Here is a 23306-nt window from a genome sequence, read left to right on the forward strand (position 1 = left end):
TCTCGCAATCCTTAGTTACCCACGTAAAACATTACTTTAGTTTGATGTCCTTAGTTACCTGCATAAGAAAGAAGGAATGCTCATTCACACTCCTCCTGTTTTTAACTGGCATCCCATCCATTCTCATTCATTTGTGCCTCAAGCAAGAAAAATATTCACTTACCTACTATGCCACTCCAGTTTCTAACATGGTATAGACTATAGACCAATGCATCACCTCAGTTTTGGGTTTGGTGTATACTACTGGATCACACAAGTTTTGTGCAAAGCTCACGTACTAACAGAACTAATAAAGTAATTTGAACAGGCAAGTATAAGCTGTAGAGTGAACCCTATAAATTGCTACTGTTTTCTGCACGAGATAAGGATTACTGCAAGGGAGATTTTGAGTATATCCTGTTTCAAGGACACCTGTATGAAAATTTCACCTGAACAAAAATATGTTAAGTTACTAATTATGGAAAGGTTAAAATCTAGCAATTCCAAATGCCACAATTTCTATACCTTGTCTTACCTTAGAGGCTTGTGTTATTTGTTTCCTAATTTTAGGTCACTTATCAGAGGTGCAAATCACCAAGAAAATGGAGAACTTGCTCTAAGACAAAAAAAAAGAAAAATGTATGCACATTTTCTAATGTACAGCAGGATTCTGCATTTCCTCTGGTAAAAAATAACAACAAAATATTGAGAATATTCTAAAAATTTCCAACACTCAAAGGAAGATAGGTTCAAGGTTACCGATCATTTTGTGAAGGCCCTTTCACATCTGAAAATACTTCAAAAAACGTTTACTTAGCAAAATATCATATAGAGATAAGAGCTAACACTGGCCTTTGGAACATGTTCAATACTGAACTGTTACAAAGTACAATATAAGGACGATACATGAAGAAATTAAATTTGTAATAGATAAAAAGTATGACCAGTAATATAGCTATTTTTAAAGCAAATTGCTTAGATTTAAAAATTGTTCTTATAAGATTATTCGAATCTTAATATGCATGAGTGAAATTATTTAGATGAAATTGACAATTAGGCTTACTAATCAATGAAACGAAACGCTAGACAATATCAAAAGGTAGTTCTGATATATGTAATTCCTCCACAACTTTATATCAGATGTGTTTATCACGTAACTTGCTGATTTGCATATTCAAAATTGTTTTAATTTAATATATTTAACATGTTTAAGGGGTATTCAGATCCATTGATATCCAACAGACAAGATGAAAGTGCCCACAGGAACGGAGATTTCGGAAATGTACCGCAAAGAATAATTTTGAGCTCAAACAGCAAAATATTTATTCACAATAATTGTGCTTATGTAAGTTTTAACTACTGGCTGGCTTTTAGTTTTTTTAGATCAAACTGCTTAAGATAAAGATAAAAATAATTGTATTATACATCGCTTATATTGTAAAGAGTTGCTCAAGAATTGGTGGTGGGTGATGTTGACCTGCTGTTTTCCCTTTAGTTTATCACTGCTAAATTAGGGACAGCTAGCGCAGATAGCCCTCAAGTAGCTTTGGGCGAAATTCAAAACAAAACAAACTATTAAGCTGATTACAAGACCAATTGAACCAGCATGGCATAAAGGCTTGTAGGATATGATCAATATACTGTATTGGCCCGATTATAAGGCGATTTTTTTTATTAATAGTTAGGCTGTCAAATTTCTAGTTGCTTTATAATCTCGCCAAACCACAGGCCCCTTCCCCTACTCTAGCCCGTCTCATTCTTGAATATCCAGATAGCATCTATCTACTATGGCGCCAGATGTTCGTTCAAAATCATCGCTAATTCTTCCAATTAATCCACCTGCAGGCTGTTCAGTTATAATATTAATTTTTACTGATGCATTATTGCTTTGACTATACTCGTTTTAACTCTTATAACAACTGTTGTCTGTGAGGCTCATTTTAATGATTGACACTTGTGCAAGAATGAGTGACCACATTGCAAGACAGGGAACGAGAAAGTGTTAAATTAACAAAGGATTACGACGGAGATATGATGCAAATCTTAAAATTATGGTGGTGCATAAGGCAGAAAAAAAATGAGCAGTTGTACCGCTACCAGAAAATATGGTGTAACTGAAAATAATGTGAAGCTTTGGCGGAAACGAAAGATTGAACTCCTTAGTATGCGTTTTACAAGAAAGGCGTTTCGCGGACCTAAAAAATGGCTTTATGACACTCAATTTTTTCTCCGTTCCTATAATTCTTGAAAATGAGGGTCGCCTTATATTCGAGATCGCCCTATAATTAGGTCAATACGGTAATATGCGGCGTTACTAGAGCCATTCCGCAGGATGTAGTGGTCAGAATCTTCGCCAGTGTTTTTTCAGTCCAAAACAAATGTGTTACTTTTCTGTATGAAAATGAGGATTTGTATCAAGTTCCAGAATATTTCCAAATCAGTGTACAATCGTTATATGACCATAAGGTGAAGCATAACGTATCTGTAAAAATAATATTGTTCTACATGTTGTGTGTTGTGTTATCAATTTATCATATATTCGCACGTTTTTATTAAAAGGCAATAGAGGGCTCAGTACAAGGTAATGCATTCTTTTGTGAGTCTGATTACAACAATGGGCTTTTGTCGCTAATATTATCGGGCGCTACTGACATGAGAGTTTAGTAGAGATCTTTCTTAGATATATAGATAATCTGACACTAAAACATCTATTTAACAAATGCTACTAGTGTTAATGTTAGATGAAAGACGGTCATGCCCTAACTAAATATAACGTTGTTATATGCTATTTATTTATCTATTTTTGATATCCTACTTTTAATATCTGGTTATGTGTCCTTTTCAATAATTTATGGTTCAACCATGTTGTTTAACTGTGGATTTATTTCTCGTAAAGAAAGTGAGATCCGTTCAAACTCGAAAACAATTTGTTGCTAGGGGTGATGTAATACATATCGCGATGAGTCATTTTACAAGCCTTACCAATGAAAGATTTCTTGCTTATCACTTTTAACCATATTGGTCTTCGCCATCTAGTGGTGTATACAATAAACTCTTTATTATCTACATGAGTCATATTTTGAAGTACTAGTTTAGAGGTGGTACTTTGTGTTGTGACTTGTAGTTTTAGAGTGTGTAAGGGAACGGAGAGTTTGAAAACTGTCGTATTCATAATACGAACAGTTTGGTTACCATAAGAAGAAACAACACGAAGTTTTTGTGCTACATTCATGATTAACATACTGTGAACATTTCAACGTTTAATTCATTATGGCAGTCTCAACGAACGAGTCTGGAATCGATCTCGACTTTGATCTCCTTCGTGACGGCAACTGTAGTACTGCTATAGCTGATATAAGTAATTCTACTTTAAGTGTTATTAATAACAACACCAATGATGGTTTTGGAAGACCTAAGCCAACCGCAAGTATCAGTGTTAAAAACGATGTCAGCTCAAACTTTATGTTTTATGAGTTGAAAAGTAAAACACCACCCGAAATTTACAGTCAAAGGTAAGTGTTTATTTAATAATAATAGTTTCTTATTCTGCTAATACAGTAACAGTAACACTAACGTACTAAGACTAATATTAATAGCAACAGCTGAGTTTATTTATTGTAGCAGGTTTTTCTGGATTAATTATCTATTTTTGACAACGAACGTAGTTGAAAACAACAATATATTTCAAGAATTAAGGTCTGAAATTTAGATTTAGTTGGTAGTCTTTAACTTAAATAGAAAAAAGAAGTTTTGTGGCGATCTAGTAATTAACCCCAAGTAAAGGGGACGGAAGGCTGCCTGGAAGGGTCACCTGTTTTAACCACTTACACCATCATACAATAGTGTATTGTCTGTCAGTAGACACTAAAATGAAGTCACTTAAAGGAAAGTTAATGTTGCAATTTATAATGTTGTGATGTCAGTAAAACGTGCTTATGCCATGAATCGCAATGATAATTATGCACTCTGGAGGCTAACAGCATAACATATGAACTTTAATAAATAAAAATATTTGTTACTCATAATTTTTGTTTTATTTACTCTTGAAACAGAACACTTTTTGGGACCCTGTGGAAGCACATTAGTAGTAAAATGATAAATAAGGTGCTGTTGTTGACACCCCAATTCCCATAGACCTAAAAGTTGCTCATATTTTTCAGTTTTTTGTTGTTATCGTTTTTTACAAGAAACTGTAAGTCTTGGGTCATTTCTGTTGTTTCTAGTCAATCTTTTATCTAGCATATATAAAGTAATAACATCAACTGTAATTGATTTTAAATTCAAAATACAAATGTGGTATGGTATATTATAATTTTAAATGTATTTATATAAACTCAGTTAAATGATAAATATCTTCAAACCAAAACACAAACTACATATAAAGCTACATAACATGCCATTAGCTGTGTTTCATTCTTTTGGCTTAAGCAATTTTCATTTCCATGTTCTTTTCTTCTTTTTTTTCATCTGTTTCTCTGCTTTGTGGAACTTTTTGAATTTCAATGCAATCTGCTTTTGACATGAGAACTTTGACCTTGTTGTACCAGACTTTCAATTGTCTACGAAAATGAAGAATATTTTTAACGAAATACAAGTATAAAACATGATGAAGGAGGTACTTATACATTAACAGCAACCAGAAAATGTGTTCATTAACAGAAAGGGTTTAAAAGGCTCTATTTAGCCCCCAAAATTAACTCAACCTTAGAAAAAATTCACTGACCACTTTGTTTAAAATTTCCAAATTTTTATGTACAACAGACTTGTAATGTTTAATAAAAGCTTGCCAGATTTCGTGAAGATCTACGTAATAAATTCTGAGTTCTAGTTTGAATAGCTCGTGCAAATAGGCTGAGCTGGTAAAGGAGTAAGTGATCGATATGTGGTTAATGTATCATAACATTCAAGGAAACAGGAAGAAATCTCTCCACAACATAGACTAACAACTACTATTAAATCTGTTTGGCTTATTGATATGATTAAATAAAATAAGATGTTGGAATCTCTTCTGGGACAAGCAGATGTATTGTTGGAAGATATCAAAAGACTGCACGATACCTACATTTCAGTGATGAAGAACGTTTAACAAGCCAAAGGTCCCTCCTGGAGTTCTGATAGGTGGAGTTAGATACACACTGACAGATACAAGTTTAGATGGACCATTCCCACTTCCAAGTTGCCTGAAAACTCATTTATCTAACAGGATGTTAGATACGAGACGATCAGTCTTGGTTCTAATAGTTATGCATTATGACATCCACCTTCTTCAGCTGTTTTAACACATTCACTGCCACCAGTAGTATTAATAATTCCAACACTAGTGCTAACCACGCCTTTCTTTTTTTTACTTAACCCAGGTGTCTGATATTTATATGTTTAGTTAGCTCATTTAAGTCACTTGTAATGCATGTTCCACTGGTGTGTCATGCATTCCATAACTAAAAGTCAGTTGTGACCCACCAGTGGGGCACATGACAGCAAAGATGTTAAGACGTCCACACAATGAATGTTCCAATTCTTTAGTAGTTCTAGAGGGATACTTTAGGATTCTGGGCTTTGGGCATAGTATGTCTATCTTGCATTCAAGCTTTCTCTTCATGATAAAATAATTTGTAGATAATTATAATTTATTTCATTAGTCATTACATGAATTTGCAAAACTACTAATACATAAACAAATAGTTATAAGTATAAATCAATGAATATTAAATTTTTTTCTTCATAAATACCATCAATATTACGAACATCATCAACTCTAAATCAGCAGATGCATCAGTTAAAAGCTATGCATTCAGAAAATTGGTCTATACCCAGTGGTTTAAAGGCATGAGGCAGATACCTTTTCTTAGAAAGGCTTTCTGATGTTAAGAGACAGGCTGTAGCCTTTGATTTTAATTTATTTTCTTTTGACATTTTTTTTCAAGGTTGGTCACTCAGTCAAGTTTATAAGAAGTAATGGAAGATGTTATTCTTAACTAGTCTTAAGTCTCACCCACCCCTTCAAAAACAAAAACACAGATAGGATAGGCAGATGGAGGTGGGGGATGAACCTGTCCTTGCATTCCCACACATTACAACAACAGCCACATATGAATATATTTCAATGCCAACTAAAACACTTAATAATTTAAATATTTTTAGCAAAACTGAGTTCATCCTGTTTTGGTGAGCAAAATAGATTAAAAAGTCATTGAATTAATTACATTGAATAATTACTCTCCTTATCATGTCATTATCAGGGGTTATTTGGAATGATTCTACAGATTGAAGTCATTTAGCAAAGTTTAAAATTTTGTTTCATAGTCAACATGGTTTCACCAATTTAGTGCTCGCAGCACTTTTAATGCACACTTAAAATTTTTCTTTTTCCAAAAAAAATTTGTGCAGACAGATTCCTAAAAGTTGGCAGCCCTGTTTACATACTGGTGTATTTTGCAGAGTCATTGTGCTTGAAGATAACTTGTATTGTTCCATTCAGACAGTGATGTTTTCCTGGAGCATGAGCAAGGGTCATCTCCCGCCATATTAAAGTAATTGTGGGCAAGATACAAGGGACTGATAAGAATATGAACTTCAAGTGTTTGCCTGCACGTGCCACAAATCCAGTTGATTTCTCAATAGTTGAGTAATCTGATGCAATGGATGTGGGGAGGGTTAGAGTTCTGACATTGTGTGTAACGAATAACATGTTTTTTTTTTAAACTGCTTTCAAGGCCATCTGCTAGTTTTAGTAATGTATATACACATTTTTACACCTGGAATGAAGCAAGCGTGTACATGTATGACAGGTTGCTGGGGATATATATATATATATAAATGTAATTTTGTATTTCCTTATTTAATTGCTGATTCTGTAAGACATGAACAAACACCATTTTATTTTAAATTTTGTAGTTATGTGTGAATCAAACAAAAAATTACAAAAAGTTTCCAGTTAAATTCAGCAAGTAATGTCTTCCACAAGAATCACAATTATGTCAGATATATATATATATAAAACCTGTAAACAAAGTTATTTAGTTTTGTACTGAAGTAAGTCGTGTTTAGGGGAGTAAAATCGTAATAACTAACGAATATTAAGGAAACCTAGATCTCAAGAAATTAAGGTTTTATGTGGCTCGCTTCAGATCATCCTAACCTACGTGATATTGAAGAACAATTTACGAAATTCTCTGTCGTTACACCCGGTAAGCGTTTACGACAACATGGTCTTGTAAATACATATATGTTCACGTTTGATCACTTCATTAAATAAATAAATGTCAACTATTTGGAATATTTTTGGTTTTTATTCAGTCATACGAGATGTTTTAAAGTTCATTTATGTACCTTATGGCTGTAAATTTTATTTTGTTGGTAAACATAATTGACTTATTGATATTAACTTCCAATCAGGGCCAGCTACCTATGTAGATCAAAAAATAAAAGTCAGTCTGGAAATGGGTATAGCTAATCATACTGTTCTTACATTCTTACTTATAAAAATGCATTATTTAATCAGTTGAGTACCATTGCTGTTAACGGTGTTTTTTTAATCATAAACCCCAAAATGTCTAACAAGGTTTGGTCAGCTTAGCAAATTTAGGTTAGTTATATATATATATAGCAAAATATTCACTATATTAAAGTATAATAAACAAAAAATGATGGGCACAGAACAGATATCCCAATGTGTAACTTTGTGCTTAACAACAAATAAATGTTCAAGAAAGACTATAATATGCCTTGCCTACTAGTGAATTGGTCACTTTGTCCGTACTCTTTCGGACAGATGAAAAGTGAGAATGTGTGTGTGTCAGTTCAGTAGTTCTCTTACAGTTTGTATTTTGCTGGAGATCAAATTTGAACAGTTGTATTTCTTCTTTCATTAAGAGAAAGAAACAACTCAATAATATAAAGCATTAGATGGTATGTTCTTTGGGAAAACAATTAGTGTCATAAAGAATGCAAAAAATTTTGCAGTGTTGATGTAGACTTGTAATTATAGCATCTGAGTTAAATAAAAAAAATGATATATTATTTAAAAGACAATGCTGTCCATTAAATCAAATGCACTATGAAATATACATAAGCATAGATTAAACAAAAATATATATATTTTTTAAAGTGAGTAATGTTCTGCTCTGATCAGGGTTTGAACCCAGGATATGCAACTTATAATTTGATACAAGTACATACTTGATAATTTTTAATGTTTACTTAAATAATGATGGATTTGTTTATCTTTTAATAATGGTAAATTTAGCAAAATTTTACTTGCATGTCTTTGTAGTACTGGTATTTCACTTTTCTAGCTTGTGGAATAAAAGAGTGTACCTAACTGTTTTTAATTAAGTTATAACAGGTATAGATTCCTATTTCTTTAGTAAAGTATTGTCAGTAGAATTTTTGTTTGTGTGTGTGGCTAAAATTTAATGTTATTATCAAAATAAAAGTTTTATTTGTAAAATTGTGTTATGAACACAGGGAAACTAGTCATAATTCAGCTTTGCACTTAAGCAAATAAAAAATAGCATAATTGAGTAGTTTTGTGATCAGGTCTCTTTGTATTGTTTGTTACACTGGTGCTTGTTAAAATCATTGATCCAAATGATTCTGATCTTAGACGAAAAACTTGTCTATACTTTTGTAGACCATTTTCCATCTGTCATCACGTAGCTAAAAGATATATGGTAATCATCAATAGAATTACTTGTTTCAATTCCTAAATAAACCAACAACCTTCCTTTTCTTTCTCTTTCACTTTTTTTTACAACCAAGAAACAAATATTTTATCTCGTTTAGTATCTAAATCATGAAGAGGAAACTTATCTATTTATAATTGTTAAACCAAAGTAGTATTGTAGGTTTGATAATAAATGATAATTACAAAATATATAAACCCTGTATCTATATATATATGTAACAATATAAACCCCGTGTCTGTATGTGAACAATATAAACCCTGTATCTATATATATATGTAACAATATAAACCCCTGTATCTATATATATGTAACAATATAAACCCTGTGTCTGTATGTGCAACAATATAAACCCTGTATCTATATATATGTAACAATATAAACCCGGTATCTGTATATATATGTAACAATATAAACCCTGTATCTATATATATGTAACAATATAAACCCTGTATCTTATATATATGTAACAATATAAACCCTGTATCTGTATATATATGTAACAATATAAACCCGGTATCTGTAACAGAAGACCCAATACAGCAATTGTTTAGTGCTCTCTTGTGTTGAGAATTGTAGTGACATGTTAAGACTATTCATTTATTATAAATTTTTATTCCATGTCAAGCACAATAATGCTGTTTTATCGTATAACACTCCACAAGCACGCTGTACAAAAGGCTTTGGTGTTTTACTTTTAATATGAAATATTGATAAATTTATTGAGCATAATTACACATAAGACATGTCCTATAATGTGATTCAACTTTTTTCTCAAAAGGCTTGTTTTCCAGTTCCTAGTGTAAAACATGCTATGAATCTATGAAAAGTCTTAAAAAGAAAGTCAATTCACTGCCTGGTAATGATTAAGAAAGACGTTATCTGCTCTGTGGCTTGTAGCCCTGATAACTCAGTTAGAATAGTACCAGTCTCAGGGTGTTAATGTGAGCTGAAGATCCTGGGTTCAAGCTCCAGTAGGGGCAAAATATTAATGTTAAAATAACTACAACCACCAACCCTAGATAAATAAAACTTTCAATGTTCTAACTTATGTCTTTATCATGGTTTGGTTTATCTACAAACATTTGTTACATTTGGCATTTAAATTGGGTCTCAAATGTTGTTGTATAATTGTGTTGGTGGTATGTGACGATTGTTTGTTGAAAATCCAAGGACGAGCTGTGTTTGGAATATGTAATTTTTCTACAGGGCTTGTAGCCTTAATAGCTTGGTTGGGAAATACCAGGCATAGAGCACTAGTGCAAGCTGAAGGTCCAGGACTCAGCTCAGAATATTATTTTCTTTAAAAAATCGTCACACTCTGTCTTTTATCAGTAGATTTTAAAGTGAACAATAAAATAAGTATAACTTAAGATTTGTCAGAAAACTCTCGTGTAAGAGTGAACTGCATGATCAGAAATGTGACTAAGCTTCACCGAGATTTCAGTATATGTTCACATGCACAGTAACTTAATCCAAACAACTGTTCAGCAAACGGGTATCGCACATCTGTTTGTGAGTATCAGGTTAATTAATATAGCAGATTCAGTCAAGATATGTATGAATCGTATGCTGGGAACTGTAATGGTATAATGTAAAAGTACACATACAATACACTGCATCTGTTTGCAAGCTAAAAAAAAAAATTGAATTCTCTTGCATGAAACTAAAAAGAAAGCATTAAAAATCCTTGTTAAACTTTTGTATGGCTTCTGTTCTTGGCAGTGTGGTATTAACAACAAGGGTACCCAACTAATCAAACAATCCATTGTAATCCTTATAAATAAAAAAAGGTGTATTTAATTAGTTGCACTTATTACTGGGTTGATATTTAGTTCTGATTTATGTAAGTAACTTAACTAATTTAATCGGAAGCTAATAGTACTTTTACTAGTTCATTTACTTACAACGGAAAATTGTGTGTAAAGGCTCACATGTTTATTGTAGATGTATTTTTATGTAAGTATATTGGTGTAAGAATATGTAAATTCAGAGAATTGATATAGATTGTTCTTACTGTACTTTATTGAAGGTGTCCTATCATTTTGCCTAAATATGTTATTCGTTTTGATTTTTTCATTTTACTACATTTTTTTTTACAGCATCTGTACTTAAATTTATAAATCATTCCCCAAGTGAATATTATATAATCTACTTGCTCGTACTTTTGAACTTTCCAAGTTTCCGTACGTTGTCTCTGACTGGAAATGCATATCAGTACATGCACGTCAGCAAGTTACAAGCACATGCACTTCTGCGGGTTAGTTAGAAGCATGTGTACTATGCCGGAAAAACTTAAATTTCAAGTTTTGTTTTTATTTTTGCTCACATGATTTATGTTAAGGCTGAATGCCAGCTAAACTAGCATGACTACACACCCACACACACAGTAGGTACTAGGTAATGCCGTAGTAAAGCATTAAGCAATTGAATGGTTAGTTGCATTTGTGTAGGATTTATTATACCATGTTAAACAGCGGGACAAGGGCTAGTATACGTGCATAAAATACTTAGTTTGCTCCAAATACCTTTTAATCCTTTTATACATCCATTAATGTATTAGTTACGGGAATTTTTTTATGTCTGTAAACCATAAAAAAAAAGTCATGCTTTTAATCTGTTTACGTGAACAATAAAATTATCAAAATGAAACAAGTTTGAAACTATACATCTGTATGAATATATTAATTTTCTTTTTAATGACTTGCAAGCAAAACCATACTTTAAAAATACTGCTTGCAGTAGAAGTAAAATATATTTTTATCCAGCATGAACACTGATAAACAAGTATATTTTTAGTGGCATTTTATTCTTATAAGAATGGCATATTTGCACATTTTCGTACATAACTAAACAAATAAAGTAACTAAAGGCCCACAGACACAATTTTTTTTGAGTTGATTATCTTATTTATTTGTTATTATATATTTAATAAAATAATCCACTTAAAAAGCTGTTCTGGACTTTTATTTAAAGTATAAAGTAGATTTATTTCTTACATTAAATGTATAGTAATTGATAAAAATAAATACGCCAGCAAAAAATAATTACAAAACTTGTTCATTTATATATATATTTGTATCAATTGTTAGAAACTTATACTGTCACAACACCATGTATCCTTTAAGAACACATATAGTACTGTACATAAATTGATGTATGAAAATATGTGAGCACATAACTGTTTTATGCAACATTTTTCATTGAGTACCGGCTATATCTTTAACCTGTTTTATTTATAACTTTGTCATTTAAAATTCTGCAAATCCTGAACTGGAACGAATCTTGGAACCCAGCTAGGAACAAAAATGACTGTCACAGATGGTTTGTCCTCGTACAGTTGTTTATCAACAGTTTGATGTGTATAGCACAGTGCTTGATTATTTCTTGAAAAAGAATAATTCGCTGGCTATTCAGTTTTTGCTTCGCTATTTACGTTTATTACGTATTATATTACGTGAAACCTGTATTACTTTATGGAGATATTGATTTTATTCACACTTGACTCTCACTCGCACTGATAAAGATAAAACTGTTCTGCTTTAAAATTACTTATATGAATTTCTGTAGATCTCCAGACCTGAAGACTGTCACTGTCATGAGTCGTACCCACCTCAAACAGCAATTAATGCGAGAACAGATGCAGCAGTTGAAACAAAAAGAAGCATTATCTCAACAGAAGACAGAGACTGCTTCTTCTCTTTCAACAGCTGCGATTGAAGTACCCGTATATACCACTGCAGTGGGAGTCTCTGTGCCCTCTCAAGTGCTCCAGGTAAGTTTGGAAGATATCATTTAAAGACATTTCTTATATTACCACCTTTATAGTATGCTCATTAAACACTTTTTTTTTTTGGCCTATAAACTTGATCATACATATTTAAGCTGTACTTTTTTTGAACCCTAATTTTATTGTCTATATGTACATGGGGAGCATTATAATGTGACATTTAATCCCACTATTCACTGTTAAAAGAGTAGCCCAAGAGTTGGTGGTGGGTGCTGCCAGCCAGATGCCTTCATTATGGTTAAGAGTTCAAAATTACAGGCAGCAGCAGATAATCTTAGTAGGTTTAACTTAAACAAAAAAGCTACAGAGAATTGGGGGGGGGGGGAGATTAATTGGCATTATGTTGCCACCGAGCCTAAACACATGTGAAGAAATATATAACTAATTTTATTCAGAAAAAAATTTACTATTTTCCTGTTCATTCATACTGAATATTAAATACAGGCACTTAGTTAGTTCTTGTTAAATACAAAGCTACACAATGAACTAAATCCACTGTATTCATCATGGATAATCAAACATCTTGGCAATGATTAATTGAATTATGATTAATTTATTGTCATAGATAATAATTAACTAGCCAAAATTAGTGTTTCCACTTTTTACAGTTTTTTTTTTTATATTGTGATTCAAGGGTCTCGGGTTTGATTTTCATTCCCACTAAACTTGCTGCTAGGACTATCAGCCACTTTGACCAGCTCTATCTCTAAAACATTCTAGTGCAATTTTTAAGATCAAATCTTTTAAAAAATATATGTATATTGCTAGTAAAGCTGAAAATGATAAAAACCCTGTAAGCCGAATGCTTTCAAAAGGTGGACCTTTTTTCTTCAGGGGCAAACTGGGAATCTGGTAAAGCTATATCTTTGAAGTTGCAATTCCCAGTCATTTCGTGTCTAGTCTTATTTTTTCTTGTGGTGTTCAAAATGACTCTTTTGCATTACAACAGTAATTATTGTCCTTCTGATATATGGCAAGCAGGTAGTGACAAGGTGCATTTATCGTAGTGCTTATATGAACTTTTTATACTTGTAGTATTTATAGTACAAATGTAACACATGTGTTCTTTTTACAACCACCTGTTATCAAGGGATGTGAGTATGTTATCACTTACAAACTTAATTGAACATAATACAACTTGTGGACAAAAAGGGGCCATTTGGACTTTTAAAGCTGGCCCTGCATATCCACCTACAAGAAAAAAAGTAAAACAAAAACCCAGTTTTTATTTTTTGAGAAATCATCATTTCCCCTCTTAACCTTTTGTAAGGTGCCAACCTCAACTATTACCAGTGGCGACTCAGTCTACAAGTAACCACTCTGTTAACCGAGATACAACTGTTGTAACTGGAGCCTGACCTGCCTTTTTCCAAATCTCGGACTTGTGTTCTCTCATCATATTGTCCTCGGAATACACCATAGAGAAATCAGAGGTTGTATCCTGTTGATTCTCCAGATAACCTCGTATACTTCAGTATGATTGTGCTAAAACATTGGATTCACAATACAAAATGAAACTGGATTTTTAACATTTCAGTGACGTGTAGAGAAAAGAATGGTCTTGTAAAAGTTTTACGTGCTCACTTAAGTGTTATGTAAAAGTTTTACGTGCTCACTTAAGTGTTATGTAAAAGTTTTACATACTTGCTTATGTGTTATGTAAAAGTTTTATGTGCTTACTTAAGTGTTATGTAAAAGTTTTATGTGCTTACTTAAGTGTTATGTAAAAGTTTTACATGCTCACTTAAGTGCTATGTAAAAGTTTTACATGCTCACGTAAGTGTTATGTAAAAGTATTACGTGCTTGCTTAAGTGTTATGTAAAAGTTTTACGTGCTTGCTTATGTGTTATGTAAAAGTTATGTGCTTACTTAAGTGTTATATAAAAGTTTTATGTGCTTACTTAAGTGTTATGTCTATATGATCACTACAAGAATGTGAAGCACATTTTCCCAGTGAATTAATAAGTCATTATACTGAATATTGGTACATTGGATAGACATGAAACTTTTCTTTGTCACTAAAATATGTTTTTTTAAACAGATTTGTAAGTTATTCATTAGTTCAACCCTATCAGGTTATGCATTTAATGAAATTATGAAGCTTCAAAAGTGAAATCCGATCAAAAGTAAAAATTCACGGATGTTTATTATGATATTATTCATCAACTTTAGTGTTATCTGATGAAACATGATATATTGGTAATCCTTTAATAAGTTCTGTCAATTTGTTCTTTAAAAAGAAAAGTGATCAGGTCAAAGATCAAGTTGGAAACTTTGTGTATTACAACAACTAATGAATTAAAAAAAACAATTTACAGTGCATGTAGTACCTGACCCATAGTTAAAAAAGAGTTGAGCATTAGATTTGGTTAGGTTAGATTAGATTTTGTGAATTTTAATGTTGTGTTTCAAAAGTGGTTGGTACGGTTTGAAGTTAACACAGATGCTTGTGAAGTTGTAAAACCTGTGCCTACAGATCCTGAAGTAGTAATAATAAAAAGTCATTCCATTTAGATATATCTCATATTTATATATAAACTTCTTCTTCAGGCATGATAAATAAGTTAATTAAATCTATGTTCTGTCTATGCTTCTTGAAGTCTGATTTTTGTGTATACATCATAATTGATTAAATTTTAGGATATTTTAAAATCACTGGGACTTTTTAGACTTTTTTTCACCCTTACTTAGTAAAACAGATTTAATTCATAATTATCTATACGTTATAATTATCAAAGGAAAAAATTCCTACTAGTGATGCACTCCCTTTCAGGTCCAGACTCGTTTAGAAAACCCAACCAAGTACCACGTAATACAGAGCCAGAAAAGACAAGTGCAACAGTATATCAGTAGTACCCATCGCAATAATCGTCCTCAGATCCATTTTTTGTCATCTGCAACCAACGGTGGAAGTTGTGACCCAAGTCCAGACAGCCAGTCGCCTGCTCCACCAAGCAGTTCAACAGCCACTAGTACCACAGAAGTGAGTTTTTCAATTTTTATTCAGGTGTTTGAAATAAACTTAATAGTTGGAGAAGGGGATACTGATATGATGAAAGTTAACTTGTTGAGCAAGCTGGATATTTGGGCATGAATAAATTGTTTAAGTTATTGAATTTGTATAAAATTGATAAATGGATTTCACTTTATGCTCCACTAATCTAATACTTGTAACTTTTGTTATGTATGTTGTTTTTTGCTTTTATATACACAACAAAACTTGCATATTGAGAACATATTTATCAAAAAATGCATTTAGCCATGTATTATTGAATATGTATAGGAGTCTTAATTTTATGAATATATATATATAAGAACTTTTATCCCTATGATGTGGGGTGTTTAAAGAGGTCCCAAAGGTATCTTAACTCTTCTTCCAGCTTTCTTTTCTTCAACAAAAATATTGATGTTTGGCTTTTTTTTTCTCCTGTTTATTTTGAAACATTGTTACCTGGACAGGACTAAATCTAATCAAAGTAATCTTGATTATTTATCTCTTTGAAGATACATCAGCCAACCCAAGCTTACTTGGGTCGAGAATCTTTGTTAATTTTCGTACGTATTGTATCTCTCTCTCTCTCTCTTCTAGCAGATACATTAAATTACTTCCTCGGTACATTTGTTGCACAACATACATTTATTTTTTTTATCTTGTGCATCAGGAGTAAGTTATTTTTAATCTTCATCACTTATCTGATCGCTTGATGGTAAATGTCTCATAAAAATGTGTTTCGTTCTTTTGTATCACAGGAAATAAGGTGATTATTGATTTCAGAAAATAATAAAACAGATAAAGTTAAGTGAATAAAATATAAATATTTCCTTTAATCATCAGCTATGTTTCAAAATCACGATATTTAAAGAATGTCTTGAATGGCAACAGGACAGCATTGGTTTTCTCTGGCCACATATTTGGTTTCAAAACATGCATTTTTTAACATTAAGTTTGGCCTAGCAGTAGTGGGAAATGAACCTTTCTTGTTTCAAGTGAAATACAAATAAAATCATTTTATGGTTAGTCTTATCCTAAAAAAATTTTTGATGTTAGATTATTTAAAACTTAAAGAATTTGTGAAGTAATAAAAAAAACCACCACTTTTCTATTAGTAATTAATTATTCTTTAAAAAATCCAATGACTTCACTCAAAGTATGACTTTGTTTAAAGTCTTGAAACAATTACATACATAATAAAATCTGTAGCACATAGACATTTTACTAAACATCCACACCTGGTTTCATTTTATCTGAAAACAAGTATTGTAACTTGTCCTTAATTCTTAAGAAAGCACGCATCATGATAAGGTTGCTAGTATACATAAGTGTTAACAGACATTGAACTGAACCTGAAGAAAAAGATAACATGTAAGTTACATCTATCAGAAGCAGTGTGATGAGTCATGCTGCATTTCCTGTGTTTTAGTGTGTGGAAGTGAAGTTCCGTGGGGGGGGGGGTGGAAAGGATGTGTGATTCAGCAGGTCATCACCAAAAATAAATATTAAAACAAAATTCTTTATAATTATGTTGGATTTTTTTTCTACATGTACATATAGAAGAATCTTTTTCTTTAATGACACTTTTAATTCAAAAATTAATTTAATGTTTTAATCGAGATATAAGTGTTAACAAAACCAACACCTTTGTAATTCTGTTGTTAATATAAAAATGTATATCTTACTTATTGTACTATGTCTGGTTATTTAGCCTTTTAATATTAATGTCAAGATTCTTCATGACCTCTCTGTGCGTTACAGATGAAGGTATGTAAAATGTACTTAAGTTGGACTTTAATACTAATGTCAAGATTCTTCATGACCTCTCTGTGCGTTGCAGATGAAGGTATGTAAAACATACTAAAGTTTGACTTTAATACCATCACAGTATACATTAATGCTGCAGAAATAGAAATATTGTGATAAATTTTATATTTCTTTTTCATTTAGATGTATATTACTATTGATTGTAATCTTGATTTTTGTAATGGTGGACTTTTATCTCAAACAAGTTCATTTATTTGAATCTCTTTCAATGGTTGTATTTTTTCAAATATTTTCATAAGAAGGAACTAGGAAGTTACAGGTTATACATAGAAAATACATAAGTGTTTTTTTTTATTTATATTTCAGTTTTGATAATATATTAGTTATCAGAAAGACAAAAACATTATTTGAATTATAAACCAGAATAAATTCCTTTTAAAAACTGATTACAAAATTCATTTTTGTTGTATAAATGATGTAAGAACAGGAATGATCTTTCAACTTAGAATATTTGAGGTGAAATTGTGTTTATAGAATTTCTGTTTACCTCTGAAGTAAGTTTAAATTTTGTTTTGGATTGTTTGTAAAGAAATTTAAAAAAATTTTACCCAAAATTTGCTGTTTGTACAACTGTCCTGTAACCAGTACGATTTCAAGAGACCAAAAGAAAAAATCAAGTGGGTCTACCACTGTGAGATCCTAATGGGCATGCTTACATTTGCAAACAGAATTTAAATTAATAGGGAGCTAGTGTGAGGTACAATCTCTGACATAACATCTCTTAAAATACAGAATTACCAGACATTTTGTCCACCATTTTACATCGCCTGGCCGTGTGTTGCTAAATTTACAACTGCGTCAAAATATATGATGGTAATTTATTTATATAAATTATAAGCATAATAATAAATTAATAATTATATAATTATTAAAATAATTTAATAATAATAAATTATAAGCATAAATTATAGATAATATTTCTTGACTCAAAGTTTCTGATCACCAGCTACTTATATTTATATATAGATGGGGTCCTTAAGGAAAATATACCAATAGATAAACAGTTATTTACTTCATCCTCTAAAGATTGAGCACAGTTAAATGGTTAGAGTGCTTGACTGTGTATCTTAGATTTCATGGTTCGTGCCCCATCACTGCTCAGGGTGTGTTAGAAGAGTGACAGTCAGATCCCACTATGTAGTTTAGAATGACTCACAAATGGTGTTCACTAGCTGTATTCTCTCTAGTTTGTCTCTTCAAAATTAGAGGATGACTAGTGCAGGTAGCCCATGCGAAATTTAACACTACACTATAAAAGTATCATTATAAGCATACGTATTAGCATATTTAATGAAAATCAAATAATTGCACTTAAGAGTAACATTTTCAAACGTTAAAAAAATTAATTTCCAATCACCACCCAAAGGCCTTTAAAGACGCATGAATATAAATAACTAAATTTGGAAAACAAATTATGAACCATCAAAAAATATCAAGCCCTTTTTGATACTTTCTAACTAATATATTTGAAGTCCTTGTGGTTTTATTTTACTTTACTGTGCAGTGTTTGGTATACAGTATATGATATTTTGTAAGTTCATTGATATACGGTAGATTTATCAGTTTGTTGCCTTGGTAACAGTTCACATTACAGACTCTCGTCAGTTTAACAGCTACAAACCACGTGACCAAAGTGCCTGCTTCAATTTTGCTTTCAAGTAACCTTACCATGTTTGCATGGTAATCGTCTCGTCCTTTACTCTAGCTAAGATAGTTGTTTTTATTTAAAAAGGACACTAGAACTGGGATCCATTCGTAAGTATAAATAGGGAAACAAATTTAAAATAATATAGGAATAAACTATATATCTAGCATTAAATCTTCACTTTAGACCTATTTTTGGTTCGGTACACGGTACAATTCCACCCTGGCCCAGCATGGCCAGGTGGGTAGGGCACTCGACTCGTAATCTGAGGGTCGCTGGTTCGGAATCCCTGTCACACCAAACATGCTCCCCCCTTTCAGCCGTGGGGGCGTTATAACTTGACGGTCAATCCCATTATTCGTTGGTAAAAGAGTAGCCCAAGAGTTGGCGGTGGGTAGTGATGATTAGCTGCCTTCCCTCTAGTCTAACACTGCTAAATTAGGGACGGCTAGCGTAGATAGCCATCGGAGGGATTAATATTTTTTTTTGTTCTTATTTTAAATTTACATATGCTTACTAGCCTTCAGAAGTACCTTAAAATACATTAAACTGTTACATAACCCTTTTTATCTTCAAAATAAATACTATTATATCTTTTATTATTTTTTCTGTGCTGTACTTTATATTTTTAGGGATTGATTTCTTAGAAGTTTAGTCACCATTATTAATAAAGTCTCTTACGTATATTACTCAGCTTTAGTTATCAAGACCAGCTAGAATTTTAACATGATTACTCAGTCATAAATCAGAACCGGACGACAAGTTTTCGCCTTTTTTATATAAGTGGTGGCAAATTGTTTCAACTAAACGAAAAGTAGAATCTGTCAAGAATACCCCCCCCCCACCCCCCACACACACACATCTCGCAGCTGTCACTTCTTTTCTTTTTTTTTTTTGCAAACAAGTTTATTTGTTGAATGGAGGAACAGTTCGTAATTGAATCGGATGTAAAAAAGTGATTCGAAATGCGACAGTCAGCCAGCGATTAATAGTATACTGGTTGCGTGATTCTGATCGAGGGATCGAAAACTGGCTCCGAACATGCTTGCAATTTTAACCATGGAGGCGTTATAATGTGACGGCTACTCCCACTATTAGTTGGTCAAGAGTTGGCGATGGGTCTGCTGTCCGGTTCTAGTCTATCACTTCAAAATTAAAAGTGGCTTTGTGCGAAAATTCTTCAAACAAACTTAAACGTTTCGATTAATAAGGGATAATATGACTATAACATTATGTGTTGGTATCCATCACCCAGATTTGGGGGGGGGGGCTCATTTACCCCCCATACGATAACTAGAAATTGTCCGATGGTTTACCTGGACTATTTTTTGCCTGAGAAGGGGGAATGAAAAGAACCTGAAAAATGGCACATTTCCACTTTTTAAAATAGACTTTTAGCTTTGAATTTAAAGATACCAGTACTAAATCAGTTAAGTGAGTCAGTTACTATCTTGCATGAAGCAGGGTATGCAATTAGCGTTTTATGAGATCATTGGGAACTTAATAACAAAAGAAAGAAGGGGGAACATTATTTAAAGCTGTTCTTTATATTATTTTACTCCCTTTAGCTAGTAATGACAATACTTTGACAAAGTAACTTAGCCTGACATGGCTTGGTGATTAGGGCGTTCGATTCGCGGTCTGCCGATCGCGAGTGCAAAAAATAAAAAATTCTAGTCACCCCAAATGCCGTGGAGGCGTTATAATGTGATAATGTTCGTTGGAAAAGGTATTGCCTATTATCTCTAAGTTGCCCCCCAGTGGCACAGCGGTATGTTTGCGGACTTACAACGCTAGAATTCGGGTTTCGATACCCGTGGTGGGCAGAGCACAGATAGCCCATTGTGTGGCTTTGTGCTTAATTACAAACCTCTAAATTAGAAAGCTAATCCTCTAGCCAAACAGGTATAGGTGTACCCCCCCCCCCCGGGAATCTCCGAAATATCGTAAAATACGAAATAACGTACAAAAACAAATCGCAGACACTGACGTAATTGGACACATGCCATTTAGATAATTTAAACATCCCGTGTGTACGGTCAATATTTCGTTCACAATAATAATAATAATAACAACAACGAATATATGAATATACCGATTTTATTCCTGTAAGAGAATGAACATATACTACTATAATATATGTAAATATAAACAAGTTTTGTATTTATCGTAAATAAAAAATATAAGTCGACATTACATAAATCAAAAAAGTAATTCTTTTTATAAAACATTTGTTTTCGTTGAATTAAGCCAGTAGATGGCACTACTGATCTGCAACAATTGAAATGCCGTGTCTGAAATATCGTACAAGAAGGAATTCTTATTGCAGACGACTATGGTTTTCGTGTATTTTGAGATAAATCCAGCAGTTGAAAAATTAAGAAATTTTATAAGTGTTTATTTTTTTACTGATCTAAAAACATACTTTTACCAAGCATTGTTGTTCATATTCGGCTTTCAAAGAATACGAAAATATGTCCGTCTTTCCGCCGTTATCAACGGACACGGGCCATTTTTGACAGAACAATAAGGAATAATATTCTACACGTGTCCACCAAGTTTCATCAAAATCCGATAATTTTTGACTGAGTTAGAGAGCAAAAATACTGTAAAAAAATCAATGACCATGTTAGCAGACAGGGATTTTTTTTTATTTTCATGACCTTGACCCTCCAAACCCTAATCACTTGATGATGACAAAACCTTGTCGAAACGTTGTACATTTGCTGTTATGTTAAATCTGTGTTAAAGTTTTTCTTCATTACCCATTCAAGCCGTCTCCAGCCATTATTAGTCTCAAAGTGGGTTCCTCGTCATCGAATAATCAATTCTAAGTTGGGTCATAGTCCAATTGTATACCAACTTTCGTCCAAATCCATTCAGCCGTTTTCGAGAAACCACAAAAACACGGGGGGGGGGACATAACCGTCAACCTTCGGTGGCGGAACTATAAATGTTAACAGTAAGTTATATGTATATTTCATTGCAGTTAGCAAGTTAACACATATCGTAAGTTCAAGATTTCCACCAATAATGAATGACGTGGCCCTCTAGAATTTGTTTAGTGGCGTGTTTTTTTGTTTTGTTTTTTTTCCCGTGTAATATTTGCGATTCTATTAATTAAGAGGAATTTTCAATATTTAAGGGAAAATCTTTGAATTCTTAACTAATTATAATACGTTATGTTTTAGTGATATCAATTAATTAACCCTTTTCATACGGGCTCGTTCGTTAGTGGTAAATTTGTTTTTATAATGTCATATAAAATATTAGCTACTCTTATAAAGGCTTCACATAAACAGAACCATGTTTAGATCATGTTATTACTCTTATAAGTGTAATTAGTGTACTAATTATGGTATTAGGAGTGAAAACTTCAAAAAACACCGATTTTAATATATCTACATAAAACTATAAAACAGCTAAAGATATACACCGGAAAATAGAAGCCCTACTGGCCCGGCATGGCCAGGTGGTTAGATGCTCCCCCCTTTCAAGCCGTGGGGGCGTTATAACGTGACGGTCAATCCCATTATTCGTTGGTAAGATAGTAGCCCAAGAGTTGGCGGTGGGTGATGATGACTAACTGCCGTCCCTCTAGTCTTTCACTGCTAAATTAGGGACAGCTAGCGCAGATAGCCCTCGTGTAGCTTTGCACAAAATTTAAAAAAAAAGCCCTACTTGGCACTAAGTGATAGCAAAGGAAAAGATTAAAAGGCTTTCAAACTTGTTAAAAAAATTGAATAAATTGGCTTAAATGTTGTTTAAGAATTCCTGAAAGTTCATGCTGATTCAAGGTCGGAAAATTTTTGTCATGAATACTCACCCAAACACACATCGCTTTAGTGTAAATGTGTCGAAGGCCTGATTCTCGGTTATTACTTTTATTCTGAGCTCTTTCTTCGATATCTTGAAGTTTAATTACCAGTCGAAAATGGCTTGAAACACTCCATTCACCGTCTGTAGAGTAACGGGATCGTTTCGTTGAATGTTGATAAAGTGGAATAAATGTCCGTTACGAAATATTTTGTTTAAACATATTTAAATAGGTAATTTAAACAGTGTTATGTCTCTTAACAAAGGTGTTCAAAACGTTAAAGGAAAATGATAAAATTATATCTCACTGAAGATGCAATAGTATTTCTTGTACAGCCTGTTAAAAATATGGGGTAAGCACTACCACCCCCACCCCATAGTCTCACATTTCATAGGCCCGGCATGGCCAGGTGGTAAGGGCGCTCGACTCGCAATCTGAGGGTCGCGGGTTCGAATCCCCGTCCCACCAAACATGCTCGCCCTTTCAGCCGTGGGGGCTTTATAATGTGACGGTCAATCTCACTATTCGTTGGTAAAAGAGTAGCCCAAGAGTTGGCGGTGGGTGGTGATGA

At 32.8% G+C, this 23306-nt stretch overlaps 1 protein-coding gene across 1 annotated transcript in view; it reads left to right on the forward strand.

The window, feature by feature from the left end:
• Nucleotides 1-3043: 3043 nt before the first annotated feature.
• LOC106464076 (microphthalmia-associated transcription factor-like) overlaps nt 3044-23306 on the forward strand; it is a 62652-nt gene continuing 42389 nt past the window's right edge. The window contains exons 1-3 of the mRNA XM_013924188.2: nt 3044-3491; nt 12234-12438; nt 15228-15437. Of these exons, the coding sequence (XP_013779642.1) occupies nt 3250-3491; nt 12234-12438; nt 15228-15437 (657 nt within the window). The 5' untranslated portion in view covers nt 3044-3249. The remainder of the gene's footprint in view (nt 3492-12233; nt 12439-15227; nt 15438-23306) is intronic.

This window comes from Limulus polyphemus, unplaced genomic scaffold, assembly GCF_000517525.1.
Source record: "Limulus polyphemus unplaced genomic scaffold, Limulus_polyphemus-2.1.2 Scaffold1556, whole genome shotgun sequence".
Lineage (NCBI taxonomy): Eukaryota > Metazoa > Arthropoda > Merostomata > Xiphosura > Limulidae > Limulus > Limulus polyphemus.